Below are 14,287 nucleotides of genomic sequence, written 5' to 3' on the forward strand. Positions count from 1 at the left end.
TCCATTTTCATGTGAGAGGTTTGGCATCAGGAGGACCCAGACTAGGGCCCTCGGGGTCTGGGGGAAGGCCCTGCAGATATGTGGGGCCAGACCTGTCATCCAGCCTCCTCCCAGCGGGAGCCCCCGTCCCGCTGAGCCCGCTGGTCCCCGCAGAGGGGCAGTTCTAGCTCATTGGGCTCCCGCCTCTGCGCTTCGGGCCCCTGCTGTGGCCTCCCCAGCCCTTGACTCCAACTTGCAAAGCCAGGGGTTTAGAAAAACAAAACAGACGTGTCTCCGATGCACCCTGGGGTTTGCTTCCAGACACAGGCGTCTCTTATTTCGTGGTGCTCTTTAGAAGTGGCAGGTGCTGCTGGGGGGTGGGGGGGAGATAAAGCATTTCCTCACATTTTGTCTGCAGATATGCCAGGCAAAAATGAGGTGCAGCACCCGAGTTATTGAGGCTGGTGTTTCTCTCAGTGCATCCTACTGGGGACACTTGGCCGGCTTGTCCTACAGACCATCTGCCAAGAGTCCTCCCACCATCACCATCATCATGATCGCCATCCTCAGCTTCACCATCATCATCACCGCCATCACCTGCCCTCCCCCGTTCAGTAAGGACAGGGAACCCAAATTCCTGCTTGGAAGGGCAGGACCTCCCGGGAAGTTTCCTGCCACCTGTGCTTTCCCCAAGATTCTGGTACAGCTGGTGCGGTGGGGCCCCAGGGTCTGTACTTTCAACATCCCCCCAGTGCTTCTGGGGATAATGATCACCCCTGTTTTGAGCCACCAGATTGGAAACCCCTAACCTGCCCCCTGCTCCGACTGGGTGTGCATCTCCTGCCGGTGTCATGGGAAGGTCTGCATGCTCAGCGCGTCTGCTGGGGTCTCGGCGAAGGCCAGGCAGACGTGGAAGCAGCAAGGCTTTTACCAGTGGGGCCAGAGCAGCTTCAGCCACAGGCCCTGCCTGCGTAGGTCTTGATCTGACCCTCTCAGAGGGACTAGCGGGAGGACGCCAGACCCCAGGAGGGTGATTCTGTTTCCTGAGCAGCTCTGGGAGGCCTGGGCAGGACCCAAGGCAGTGGTGACGAGACCCTGAGCTGAACAGGGTGATGTGGGCACTTCCTTGTGGCTGAGCTATTGTAGGACAGCTATTGTCCTCCTAGCTCACCAACATCCTTAATTCAAAGTCCTCTCCCTTGGCATGTTCTTCAATAGCCTGATAAATCCCACTCTTACTGCATGTTCCCAAGAATTTACTAGCTCAGTGCAATTCTCCAACCTGTTTCACACAAGATGCCACAAGAAAGATGCCACAGTTGTGTCATATCTTACACTGGTGTGCTAAATGCCTCCTATGTCCTATCCCATGTATTGTATATTAGGGCAGTTCAAGAGACAAGCCCAGCCGAAACTGGTTTGGCTCACTGGATAGAGCATCTGCTTGGGGACTAAAGGGTCCCGGGTTCAATCCCAGTCAAGGGCATGTACCTTGGTTGCGGGGATATCCCCAGTAGGGGGTGTGCAAGAGGCAGCTGATCAATGACTCTCTCTCATCGATGTTTCTAATTCTCTATCTCTCTCCCTTCCTCTCTGTACAAAATCAATAAAAAAATATATTAAGAGAGAGAGAGAGAGAGAGAGAGAGAGAGAGAGAGAGAGAGAAGCCCAAATTCCATAGGAAGTCAAAGAACGTAAGATGTACTTCCTAAAGTCCCCATCTTCTGGTTTGCCTGCTGAAACATACCCTATGTGTCTGTGCATCATAGGATTAATGAATGTAAATGGCCTCATTATTCACTATCCTCACACACTGTCTTCATCGAGTAAGACGAAGGACACCCACGTGATCACAGGACAAATACTGTGACATTATTAAGATAAGTTCTAGATGGCTTCACATGTATGCTTTCTAGGATATGCCTTTGGAAGATGACTTGAAACTTAGAAGTTTATTTGGTGTTTAAAAGCATGTTCTAAAAAAAAAAAAAAATGTTGTTTCTCTCCTATACCTGTTTTCCCTTGTCTGGCCCTCTCTCTCTCCCCTATTGCCTCCCAGCAACCATGTGGCACTTTTTAGCTAGATCTTGGCTCCTAGGTGGACTTCTTCAACTACAATTTATCTCCCCCTCTTGTTGATTCTCTCCTAAAAATAAAATATTCACCTAACAGTTTTCTAAAGCATATTACCACCCTCAACCTCTCATGACATCAGTCTTCAAAGGTAAGGGTTTAGATTAATAAATACCATAATGAAGAATCTGGTGACTAGAATATACTCCTGGATTCAGGAGTGTACACTGAGTGGCCAGATTATTATGATCTCTGAACGCATAATAATCTGACCACTCAGAGTGTGTGTGTGTGTGTGTGTGTGTGTGTGTATGTGTATATTAGAGACCCAGTGCATGAATTCCTGCATGGGTGGGGTCCAGCCAGCCTGGCCAGGGGGAGAGGACATGGGCAGTTGGCCAGCCTGCTGGTCAAACTCCTGGTCGAGGGGACAATTTGCATATTGGCCTTTTATTATATAGGATACACACTGAGTGGCCAGATTACTATGAGTTCAGAGATCATAATAATCTGGCCACTCAGTGTAGATGTGTGCACAGCAGGCAGGATTTTCACGCTCTGCATCTCTGCTGGAGGGCACACTGCAAACTCACTACAGGTTATTGAAGTTCCATTCCCTGCAGTTTCTGGTTCACTTGGCATTTTGTTCTGCTTGAAGTAGCATCTCGACTCTCTCCTGCCTCTCACCATTAGGCCCGAGAGAGCCAGAGGAAGGGCTCTGTAAGATCATCAACACTCAGAGCCCAGGGACTGATCATGCTCATCGGGAAGCTGGTAGAGAAGGCAGCCTGAGAGTTAACACCTTCAAAATAAACACTTCTCAGGAGCCTCTCCTGCACCTGACTCTTGAGGAAACATTAATGTGCCTGAAAACTTTGGGTTAGCTCCTGAAACCAGCTGTTAAGTCACTCCAGGCCTCCCTGTTGCTATAGCATTATTGACTGTGGGGTCTATTTCATGGGAAGTTAGTTGTGCAGAAGAAGGAATAAAATTTGAGAAAATCCTACAATATAATAGGCACTTTCAAGATCTGGAAAATGGCACAGTAGTGGAAGCATTAAGAGAAGGTTATGAATACTATAATTCCCAGAAAGAGAGAGATGGCAAGTACCATATTCCCTGAGAAAGCATCCCCCACATGGGAAAGGCAAGGTACTAACATGTGGTAAACTGTGGGTACTGTTAGGTATGCTTGTCCCCCACTCTCCTAAGGCTGCCGGCCATAAGAAGTGATGTGATATAAAGACCCCTCCTGGGCAGTGTAAAAAGTTAGGTCAAACCAAAGAGGGTGTCATGTGCTTTTAATTTATATGAACCATTTTATGTTCAATTTATCACTCTCATCATCTTTGTCATAATCACCATCGCCATCATTACTATCATCATCATCACCATCATCAGCTTCACCATCACCATTGTCATCACCATTGCCACCATCACCATCATTACTGTCATCAGCATCGTCACCATCATCACCATCATCGTCACTGTCATGACTCATGGTGCCGCTTAACGCAGCAGCGAAGCGGGAGGGCTGGGTGTCCCTTGGCTGTGCCCACCCAGGTTCAGCCTCTGACCTTGGTTCTTCCTTCTGTGGATGGCTCACAGGCCAGTCCAAACCGGATCCCATCAAGTACTTACTTGGTAGCAGGATCACAAAGCAATCTGAAACCTCTTGAGCATTTACTTTCTCTGAGAATAATGGCAATATTCTTCCCACGAGATGGTCTTAGGGTGCTACGGGTATGTAGTAAAAGAACTTGAGCTCTTAGAAATCAGAAAACATACTGGAAGTTACTTTGAAATCTGTAAGAGTACGTAACTGCATAAACATGCATGTTATTTATTCTTTGCTATCTTCAGTAAGGGTACATAAAAGAGAAGTCCCAGCTTCATAACTTCTAAAAACAAAAATTGAAGCCTTTTAGCTCATGTTAGTTCTCCAGATAACTATGGGTGTGTGTGTGTGTGTGTGTGTAGGGTTCCTGAAAGGAAAGGAGAAATAACTCAGAGCACAGGCATTAGGGACCCCCCAGGGACCCATCTCTAGGCTCTGTCACTTCATTCCTGAGCACAGCAGACGCCTGCCTCACACCGTCCGGCCCTTCAGTAACAGCCGGCACTGTGTCCTATCTCATGTCATCCCCACCGTCTAGGAGGCAGGCACCAGTATTACCCCAACTTTAATATGAAATCACTGTGTCACCGTGGTTTTAAGCAACACTCCCCATGCCATGCAGCTAGGAAACGATGGGGCCCAGATTAAAATCCAGACCAGGGAGGGCAGACCACAGCCCTCAGACCAACTCTGCCCACCTTCTTTTCTGTGTGGCTTAGGAACTAAGCATGGTTTCACATGTTCAGATGGTTGAAAGGGTGACAAGAATAATACTTCATGACATGTGAAAATGACGAAACTCAAACCTCAGTGTGAATAGCAAGTGGGAACGCAGCCCCTGGCTGTGCGGGCCTGGCTGCTGCTCCGTGCCTGGGGCAGAGCTGAGCGGCTGAGACCCAATGGCAGCAGCACCTCAGACCCTGCTGTGGGCCTCTTCCCGGCGGGGCCGAGCTGCTCCAGATCTGGTGCCCTGGGGCCCAGCTCTCCACGTCTCTGTGGGAGAGAGGAACTTCCTCCTGCCCTGTGCTTCCCTGTCCTAGCACATCGGCAGTGGCAGATGTTTCTGAGGGCAGACCTCCCGCTCCCTCCAAGCTGGGAGCCTGTGACTCTGGGCAGACAGGGTGCCAGCCACCTCTCACACCACCTTTTATCTCCTAGTGACCAGCAGCAAACACATCGTCAGGAAGTTCCGCGGGCACCTGCGCACGAAGATTGAGTCCGGGGAGGGGACCGTGCCTGTCCGGGGCCCCGGCTCTGTGCAGACCTGGGACGGCATCCTGCTGGGTGAGCAGCTCATCACCATGTCCTGCACAGACAAGATCGCCAGGTAACCACCCCTCCCCCTCCGGCAGCCCGAGCGAGCGACAGCGGGCACAGGGAGCGCCGGGCGAGGGCCTGGCCCTCCCTCACAGACCTCTCTGACTTCCACGTGTCCCCGGAGAGGGTGCCCTGAGCGGGTATAGACCTGGCAAGTCCAAGCCGCCGCTGCAAACACACACAAAAACACTCAGGATAGGCGGGGATCCCCTCTGACGGGCTGGGCACCACCAGGCTCACGGGATGATCGAGAGGCAAGGCGGGCCCTTCACTCAGCCCGCCTGTGCTCAGCACACCCGATCCCACCTTAACACACACACACACACACACACACACTCTCTCACACACACATACACACACTCTCTCTCTCTCTCTCTCTCACACACACACACACACACACACTCTCTCTCTCTCTCTCTCTCACACACACACACACACACACACTCTCTCTCACACACACACATACACACAACTCTCTCTCTCACACACACACACACACACACTCACACACACACACACACACACACTCTCACACACACACACTCTCTCACACATACATACTCTCTCTCTCTCACACACACACACACACACACACACACACACACACTTACACAACCCTCCGGGACCCCCTGTCCCCCACAGTGTGGGGAATGCCCTCTGAGGTTCTGAACTTCCCTGAGGCCTGACAAATGTGTGAAAAACTCACCTGTGCTGTCGGCTGGGAGGCCCCCACCCATGAGGTGGTCTTTCAGAAGGCTGGGCTGCATCCCCAGAGAGCCTCTCCAAAGGCCCCCCCTGGAGGCTCTCCGGGGATGCAGCCCAGCCAGCAGGGGGAGAGGGACTTGCAGGCATGTGGTCACAGGAGACACTCCACTGTGAATAGACTCCCAGGAGTGGACACCCCTCTGGAGCACTTCTGTGACTGTGCGTGTGAAACAGGCCCCGCCCCCGGGGGGAGAGGGGAGGAGCCCGGGGAGAGTCAGCAGCCCCGACAGCCATCCCCCACCCCCCTGTGGTGATAACAGTGAGGTGATGCTGAAAAACCTGTGTTAAGAGTGAATCAGAACTTCCTTTGGAAACCTGGAGGAATTCGCTATTCAGTCATCTATCAACCAAGTAAAAACAGTGCAGTTTCAACAAATGTGGTCCCACTTTCAGCCACATCGCCCCCGGGATGCTCCACGTGGGAAGTCTTGGGTCAAACCTCAGCAGATGAGAAGGCTGCTCTCACATTTAGAGAGAGTGAGGTGGGGGAGAAATGCCAGGGCAGCAATTTAAACCTCCCACCCACAGGAGGACTGGGGGTAGGGTGAGGAGGCCGGGTGCCCACAGCTCTCAGGCCACAGGCACTGTCCCAAGCGTGTTCCCAGCACTGGGACCCCGACAAGCTGGGATTGTCTGTCCTTTTGTTACTCAGAGTATTGTACGCAGGCCTGGCATGTCCTTCTGCTCCGGAAACGTGTGCTAAGGGTTGAATGAGTTCTTTACCTATCATAACTGATATTGTTCATCCAGTGGCCGCCTTTCTCCTAGACACCAAAGAGCAGAGCAGTCAGGGGCGGCAGCAAGGATAAGGGTCCCTCCGTGGACTCAGGGGCCGGGCAGCTATGGGGTGGGGGGCAAGAGCCACAGGTGCTGCAGACCCTGCCAAGGACCCGCCTTCTCAGGGCCTCCCTCCCGGCTCTCATAACAGCTCCGCCCTGAGGACAGGGGATCCGAATTCTCACTGGAATTGCCAAAAGGCTGCAGGAGAGAGAGGGCCATTTGCTTCCCAGGTTGAGAGCATCGAGCCCAGCAGAGGCGACAGGAGGGCCTAATGACAATAAGCCAAAGCACTGACTCTGCTTCTTCGGGAACAGCCACTGTCCTCAGCCAGCTCGTTGTTCAGAGCAAGATGTGTTCCCACTGTGTGATAGTTTCACCTGCTCATGAGGCCGGAAAAGGGAGCCCTTTTCACCAGAACCGAAATTCTCTTGGTCACATGGGATCCTATCTAAACAAACTCCCTAGAAAAACGAAGTGAACTAATGCTGTGAAATTGAAAGTTCATTGTCTCTGGGATCTTAAACGTCAATAGTCAGCAAATTAAATGCAGCTACAGAACCCACATTGCATTTGTTGTCATGGGTCTGCTGGTGGTGATGGCTGCTCAGAATCAGGTTCTGCTCTTTCCAATAAAACCTACTGGGAGCCAAAGCTGGTTTGGCTCAGTGGATAGAGCGTCGGTCTACGAACTGAAAGGTCCCGGGTCGATTCCGATCAAGGGCATGTACCTTGGTTGTGGGCACATCCCCGGTAGGGGGTGTGCAGGAGGCAGCTGGTCGATGTTTCTCTCTCATCGATGTTTCTCTCTCATCGATGTCTTCCCTCTTCCTCTCTGTAAAAAATCAATAAAATATATCTTTTAAAAACCTACTGGGAAGACAAAGTGCACAGTGCACCTGGTGGCCTCCGGGCTCTGAGCCACGGGGACAGCCCTCCCTGAATGGGTCCAAGAATCCGCCCACAGTGCCAGGTGGATTTGAGCTCAGTGCGGAGTCTCTCACGCACCTAGTTCTAGCCCCCAAATCTGATGGCGAGACACGTGAGGTGGGAGGACCTAAAGGAGGGGCTAGCCCCAAGTTCCCTCTCCCCCTCTCTTGGTCCCCGAGAGCCCACCCCTTCCCACTGCTTCCTTGTCATTTGTTTTCTCCCTCACCCTTTCTCCGTCATTCCTTCTCTCTATTTCTCTCTGGATGTCTCTCTATTCTCTATCTCTGTCTCACTCTCTCTGTTTCTGCAGCTGTCTGTCTCTGTTGATCTCTATCTCTCTCTGCTGCCCATTTCTGTCGGTCTGTCTCCGTTGATCTCTCTCTATCTCTCTGTCTCTCTCTCCCATCCATCTCTGCCCTGGACATGCCACCACCTCTGCCTCTTCTCACACTTCATGCTCATACGGCCGACCTCCCACCAGCCCAACTCCCACCCAGGACCTTGCCCTGCAGCTCCATCCCCACTTCTGACACACCAGGAATTCCTTGGCTTCTGGCCACAGTGAGGTGCACATGTGGCTCCTCAATAGCACTTGTTGGTGATGGAGTGATGATGAGGAGGAGGAGGGGTGATGAGGAGGAGGAGGAGTGACGAGGAGGAGAAGGAGTGACGAGGAGGAGGAGGGGTGAGGAGGAAGAGGAGGGATGAGGAGGAGGAGGAGGGATGATGACCAGGAGGAGAATAAAGAAGGAAAGTGTCACCAGTGGCGAAGGGTCCTGCCTGTGCCAGACTGGGCAGCTGACAGCCTCCTCACCTTGGCGTGTGGTGTCCGCGCATCCACCAGAGTCAGACCCGGCAGGAGGCGAGGACAGAGCGCCCAGGCTCCAGCTATCAGAGCGGGGCCACCGTCGCCACTTTTGAGCGGGAGCATATGTTGAGCTAATGATTCAGACCAGAAGCATCTGTGGCGGGCGTTATTTGTGCACAGGCTTTGAAAAGAGACCCTCTGAGACCGTGTGCTCACCTGTCCTGTGCAGAATTGAAAACTAAACCTAGGGTTTAGGTAATGTTCCAAACACAAGACCCTTCGTCCACCGATGCAGACAAACTATCCCAGCTCAGCAAGTGGAGGTGGAAGAACGCAGAGATGTGGAGGTCACCGTCCCTCCTTCCAGAATCTACATGACGGTAGTAAGACACACGTGTGGCTATAGAACCCAGAACCAGGATGCACTGTACCCGGCACGGGGCACGCTGGGGCCAGCGTGGTCCACCAGAGCTGGTCATTTTAAAGCCATTTTGAAAGGCAATTTCAAAATTTAATTGAAATTAGATTAAGGCAATTTTGAAAGGCCATTTCAAAGGTAAATTGTGAAACACGGTCATTATTAAAAATTAAACTATGTAAACTTACAACTAAAATATGTTATATTAAAACAAAGGCAATAAATACCGAATTTCACTCCTTTCCTAATTGTTTTACTACACTTTTTATTACTTTTGCTCCTGGAGTTATTAGCACTCACTGGGTCTACGGGCGGGATGGGTGCCACTGCTCATCTCACCCTAAACCTGCACTCAGTGACAGACGCTGGCATTTACTTGAAGTCGGTCACAGGGAGGGTATTTACACCATGGAAACTGGCAAGACCTACAAATCAGTGCCTTTTTTTTTTCTTTTGAGCCAACTGTTACCAGCCTACCACTGAAGTCAGTGTCGTGAGGGGTCTTAAACTTGTGAGCAGAGCCTGGATATAGGATGTTTGAGGCTGGCTCTGTCTGTCCTCTGTCGGGGGACAGTGTGAATTCACAGGTCAGGAGCCCAGACTCGGTGTGTGTGAGGGCAGAACGCAGTGGGGCCGGACAGACCCCTTTAACTCACAGGCTTGTGAAACCAGCTGTGGCCATGCACGGATGGCCCTTGTCCCACCTCAGTGGGGAAACAGAAGCCACAAGTGAACACTCATCTCCAGCTCTGTCTCACTTGGCAAGAATGTCGTCATCCCATTCCTCATCCTCATCCAGCCTCTGGCTTCTCTGGGGCCTCCCTGTTGTTCCTGTACCCGCTGCCGGAAGCCGACTGTGTCATCATCACATAAGCTCATCTTTCTCATCCTCAGCAATAAATCCCGACGCCCAGCGCACTCCTGGAGCTGCAGCCAGAGACTTTCTCTCTAAGCCGGGCTCCGGGGAGCACTGTCCACACTCACCAAGCTCTCCATGAGCCTCTGGACCACTGGACTATCAGGGACACTGAGCTCAGGAAGGGAGCCACTGCCCTCCTCCCAGTCCCCGGGGGCAGGTGGCTCCTTCCACGCGGGGCAGGCCCAGGGCCTGGTCCCTGAGAGCAGAGGCTCCGGCTTCTCCTCGGCACCATATCCGGGCCACCGCCCTCCGGAGGACGCCACCCGACCAGAAACCTCCACCCACGGCCCTCCGTGGCTCACATCCCATCCGCACCTGAAACATGGGCACGCCAGTGTGCGGACCCGGAGACGGTGGGCAGTGGGCAGTGGATTTGAGGACAGGTGGGTGACAAGCTGTCCTAACACGCAGTGTTCAGTCCCCCAAAGTGGTGGAGATGGAGCCGGGTGCAGGCTGTGCTTGTTGCTGACATGGAGCTAGAGACCTGTATGGATCAGGGAGCATGAACACCCGGGAAGACAGAGGCCTGCGCTGACCTCCCATCACACCGTCTGTAGGAGTGGACCGCTGTGCTTCTCTGCACCCCTCACGGGATACAGACGCCGCACGTAGGGCCGGCACTAAGGAAATACAGGGAGAAGGAAACCTCCTCTGCAGAATGGCAAAAGGGAACTGTGAGCGCTGTGGCAGCACAGAGCCCGCTGGGAACTGACACGGCGGCCACCGCAGCGCCCCCTGCAGCCCTCGCAGCGCCCCCTGCAGACAGGCCATGGATAGGTGAACACCGCGTCTTCTGCCAACCCCCAATATCTGCCCTTCTCAGCGACCAAAGTGAAGAAGTTACATGCTGCCCATAAACATGAGGGATGTGTCTGTCACCAATGAAAACGACTGGTTTCCTTCCCCAGGAAATCTCCGAGGACCTCACCCCACCTGCTGCCAGGAGCCCTCAGCCAGGCACACTTGGTGACTTAGGAAGGTCTCCCCGGACCCAGGCAGTTTCATTTCGCAGCCAGGAACCAGAAGTGTGAGGCGGATTGCCTTCATCGCCTATTCCATGCGGCGCTGATGCATTAACATGACAGCCAGTGAAAAAAACCATGTCTTTAATTAAGGAGGGGAGATGCATCCGCTATGCAGATTTGTAATTCTCTTTGCAAGCCGTCCCTTTGACGTCGGTGAAAAATGAACTGGAGTGCTTATCTCAGAAGATCTAAGAGCCTACACCCGCTCGGTTATTTCCCGCCTACAGATCAAACGTAATGCACAGGTCTCGCCGTCTGGATCAATAATTTCTAAGTAATAATATAAATTAGACCACAACAGGCATTCTGAGGACGGAATCCCATGAATAACAATGGATACCATTTTACAATGTCAGTAGTAAGGCAGGTTTACAGGAAGACGTGTTACAGAAGCCCTGAAACGTTCACAGTGGCCTAAATGAGCCATAAAACATGGTGGAGAGACCTCCTAGAGTTCCATCATGGGATCATTTTCCCCGTTCCCTTACACATCAGCCAATGTTTCCAATTCCCCTCCCCTTGGTCCTCTCTGCCCTGGCTTTGGGACACTATAACCCCCAGCTACAGTCCCGAGTCTGCAGGAAGTAGGTGTGATGAAAAAGGATGGTGGCTTAACTGATGGGGCTCACGTCTGTCCCTATTCTTTACCAAGGTTAGCACCCTACTAAAAAGAAGGCCAAACCCCTACGCATTGGTTTCCCGCACTTTTTTCACAAGACCTTTATTTACGTTTCTCCGGGAAACACTTAATGAACAAATCTCTCTCCATCGTAAGTAGAAAGGTCAGCTCGCATGAGGAAGTGGGAGACCCTTGCACAGCCCCTCTGTCCATACACAACATTCCTCCCCATTCAGGAAAATCCCGAGCTGTCACTGGACCTGCTCCCCCTGATCCATTGAAATGCCACCTTGGCCACCGCCCCCCTCAGGGATCCAGATTCAACAACAGCTGGGGGCACTGGCTCAAAGGGGCAGGATCCCATCTGCGCAGCTTCTCGAGGTCCCACCTGCCTCTGCACCAAGAACCTCACCGCTTAACTCATCCTTGGCCCCAAAGGACCGCTTTCGCCTGATAAGAGCCTGGTCTTCTGAAGCTGTGCACCTACAGGCGCCAATTTTCCACAAAGTCTTCAATTTCTCTAAGCACAGTACTCACGGTGATTGCTCTCCAAAGGGAACAGGGCTGCTGCTCTTAATGATATTGTTGCCCAACAAATTTCAAAGACCTGGGCCCCGAGGCCCAGGGAAACACGTGTGTTGGGCCAGGTGTGCCCACTAGTTGGCACAGCTAATGGTGTCTGCTTTCTTGAATGCCTTGGTCAGAAAGCAGCGGGTCCCCAGGCTTCCTGAGCACAGTCGCTCTCAGCTCCTTCAGCAGCCATGCCTGGGACAGCACTGTGCAGTGGGAGGTGAGAGGTGCCACCCACAGCCCGAACACCCACCTCTGCCAACCGAATGCGAACATAATATCCTGAGTTGCAGCCAGAGTTCTTTCTTCCCCTTTAATGGGAAAACATCCCAGAATCTTGAAGTGGCCTGCAACAGGTAAGTTGTTCTTCCTTTAAAAATAATGTTTAGCCGAAGCCAGTTTGGCTCAGTGGTAGAGTGTCGGTCTGCAGACTGAAAGGTCCCAGGTTCGAGTCCAGTCAAGGGCATGTACATTGGTTGCAGGCACATCCCCAGTAGGGGGTGTGCAAGAGGCAGCTGGTCGATGTTTCATTCTCATCGACGTTTCTAGCTCTCTATCTCTCTCCCTTCCTATCTGTAAAAAATCAATAAAATATATTTTAAAAAATAAATAAATAAAAATAAAAATAATGTTTATTTTGAACTTAGCAGAAAACAAAATCTGATCTTTTCTTATGAACAGAGTCATTGGAATTAACAGGATAATTCTTAGGCCACGAGGCTTTTCATAGTGAAATAACTTCTCCTTTCTGGATTTTTGGTCAAAAAGAAATTTTAGTTGAAACGCCGGAGCTAAAGACTACCTTGAAGATAAAAGTCGTTTCATAAGATTCTTACGGGCTTTGCGCCAACAGCAAAAACAAGACCACAAATCCCCAGGGGCACAGACAGCCCTGCACGCCCTGGAGCCCGTCCTGGAGAAAGCGGAACAACGGAAACAGCATTAGGAGACCCACTGGTCACCGCTGGAAAGCAGCTCAATGCAGGCGGTCCCCCAGTAAAAAGTAAAACACAGTAAGAAAAAAATTAAAGAAGATGAAAATCAGAAAATAACTCATTAGCTAATACCCCAATAGCAGCAAATAGCAGTCAGCTTTTACATTTGCATTCATATTTTTTCCTAAATGCACATTGTTTTCTGTTGACAGGATTTTGCTTCTCAAAAGCCATTGCTTAATGCTACAATCATGGTTCCTTTTAAAATATAACCTTAATCAATGTAACACTGTGCTCATCATGTGTCTATAGCATTGTACAGACATTGTTTCATGTCATGTCTATCCCTTGTGTGTGACATTGTCTCATATTGTGTCTATAACAGTGTACATACATTGTCTCTTATTGTGTCTATAACATTGTACAATATGAGACACAATTGTAACTACAACATTGTATATTACATGTATCTCATATGCCATCGGCACAGTTTCCTGAGGCTCCCAACTCTCCACATCCATACTTGGGACATCCTCCCCACAGTGCAGTATGGAGCTCTGGTGGAGGGTAAACCAGAGATCATCATAAACAAGAGATGAGGCAGCTCACTTGATAGACCCCAGCAGGAGTGCTGGGCTGAACGGTGGCCCCCAAAAATATACCCATGTCCACAGGCCCTGTGACTGTGACCTTCTCTATAAAGTGATACTGAGTTAAGGATGGTGAGAGGAGGTGCTTATGCTAGGTTATTCAGATGGGCTCTCAGCACAACTCCATGTATCTTGTAAGAGAGGCAGAGGGCACTGAGGATGGGCACACAGGGAGAAAGCCACATGCAGATGGAGACAGAGACTGGAGCGCTGGCACAGGAAGGACGGCACAGCCGCTGGCAGACCAGAGAGGGGCCTGGCACTGGTTCTCCCCAGACCCTCCAGGGGAAGCACAGCCCTGTTGACACCTGGACCCCCAGAACTGTGGCAGAATAAGCGTCCTTTGTTTACTAGGCCACCCTGTTTGTGGTGGTTTGCTATGACAGCCCTGGGTGAGAGATATTACTCAGCCCAACTCATTCAATCTTTGGAAAAATCACAGAACAAGAAAAAGTCACAGTGCCCTGGCCAATTGGCTCAGGAGTCAGAGCATCAGCCTGTGCATCTAAGGGTCACGGGTTTGATTCCTGATCAAGGGCACATACCTGAGTTTTGGTTTCACACCCCGCCCCAGGCTGGGGTAGGTGCAACCAGTTGATGTGCATCTCTCAGAGCAATGTTTCTCTCTCTCTCTCTCTTTCTCTCTCTCTCTCTCTCTCTCTCTCTCTCTCTCTCTCTCTCCTCTCCTCTCCTCTCCTCTCCTCTCCTCTCCCTCCCTCTCTCCCTCCCTCCTTCCCTCTCTTTTTCCATTCCTCCCTCTATTCTTTCTGAAGAACAAAGGGAAGAATGTCCTCATGTAAGGATTAACAAAACAAACAAAAAAGTTATTAGTAAAATCTATTCCCAAAATGCCACCATTAACATCACCCGGTGTAGATGGAAGA

The 14,287-nt window shown here is 51.3% G+C and overlaps 1 protein-coding gene across 1 annotated transcript in view; it reads left to right on the forward strand.

The window, feature by feature from the left end:
• The window catches only part of ADARB2 (adenosine deaminase RNA specific B2 (inactive)), a 404,866-nt gene that overhangs the window by 372,175 nt on the left and 18,404 nt on the right, over nt 1–14,287 (forward strand). Inside the window, exon 7 of the mRNA XM_084872338.1 lies at nt 4,829–4,997. Within this exon, the coding sequence (XP_084728464.1) occupies nt 4,829–4,997 (169 nt within the window). The remainder of the gene's footprint in view (nt 1–4,828; nt 4,998–14,287) is intronic.

The sequence above is a fragment of the Pipistrellus hanaki genome, assembly GCF_964339955.1.
Source record: "Pipistrellus hanaki genome assembly, chromosome: 1".
Classification (NCBI taxonomy): Eukaryota; Metazoa; Chordata; class Mammalia; order Chiroptera; family Vespertilionidae; genus Pipistrellus; species Pipistrellus hanaki.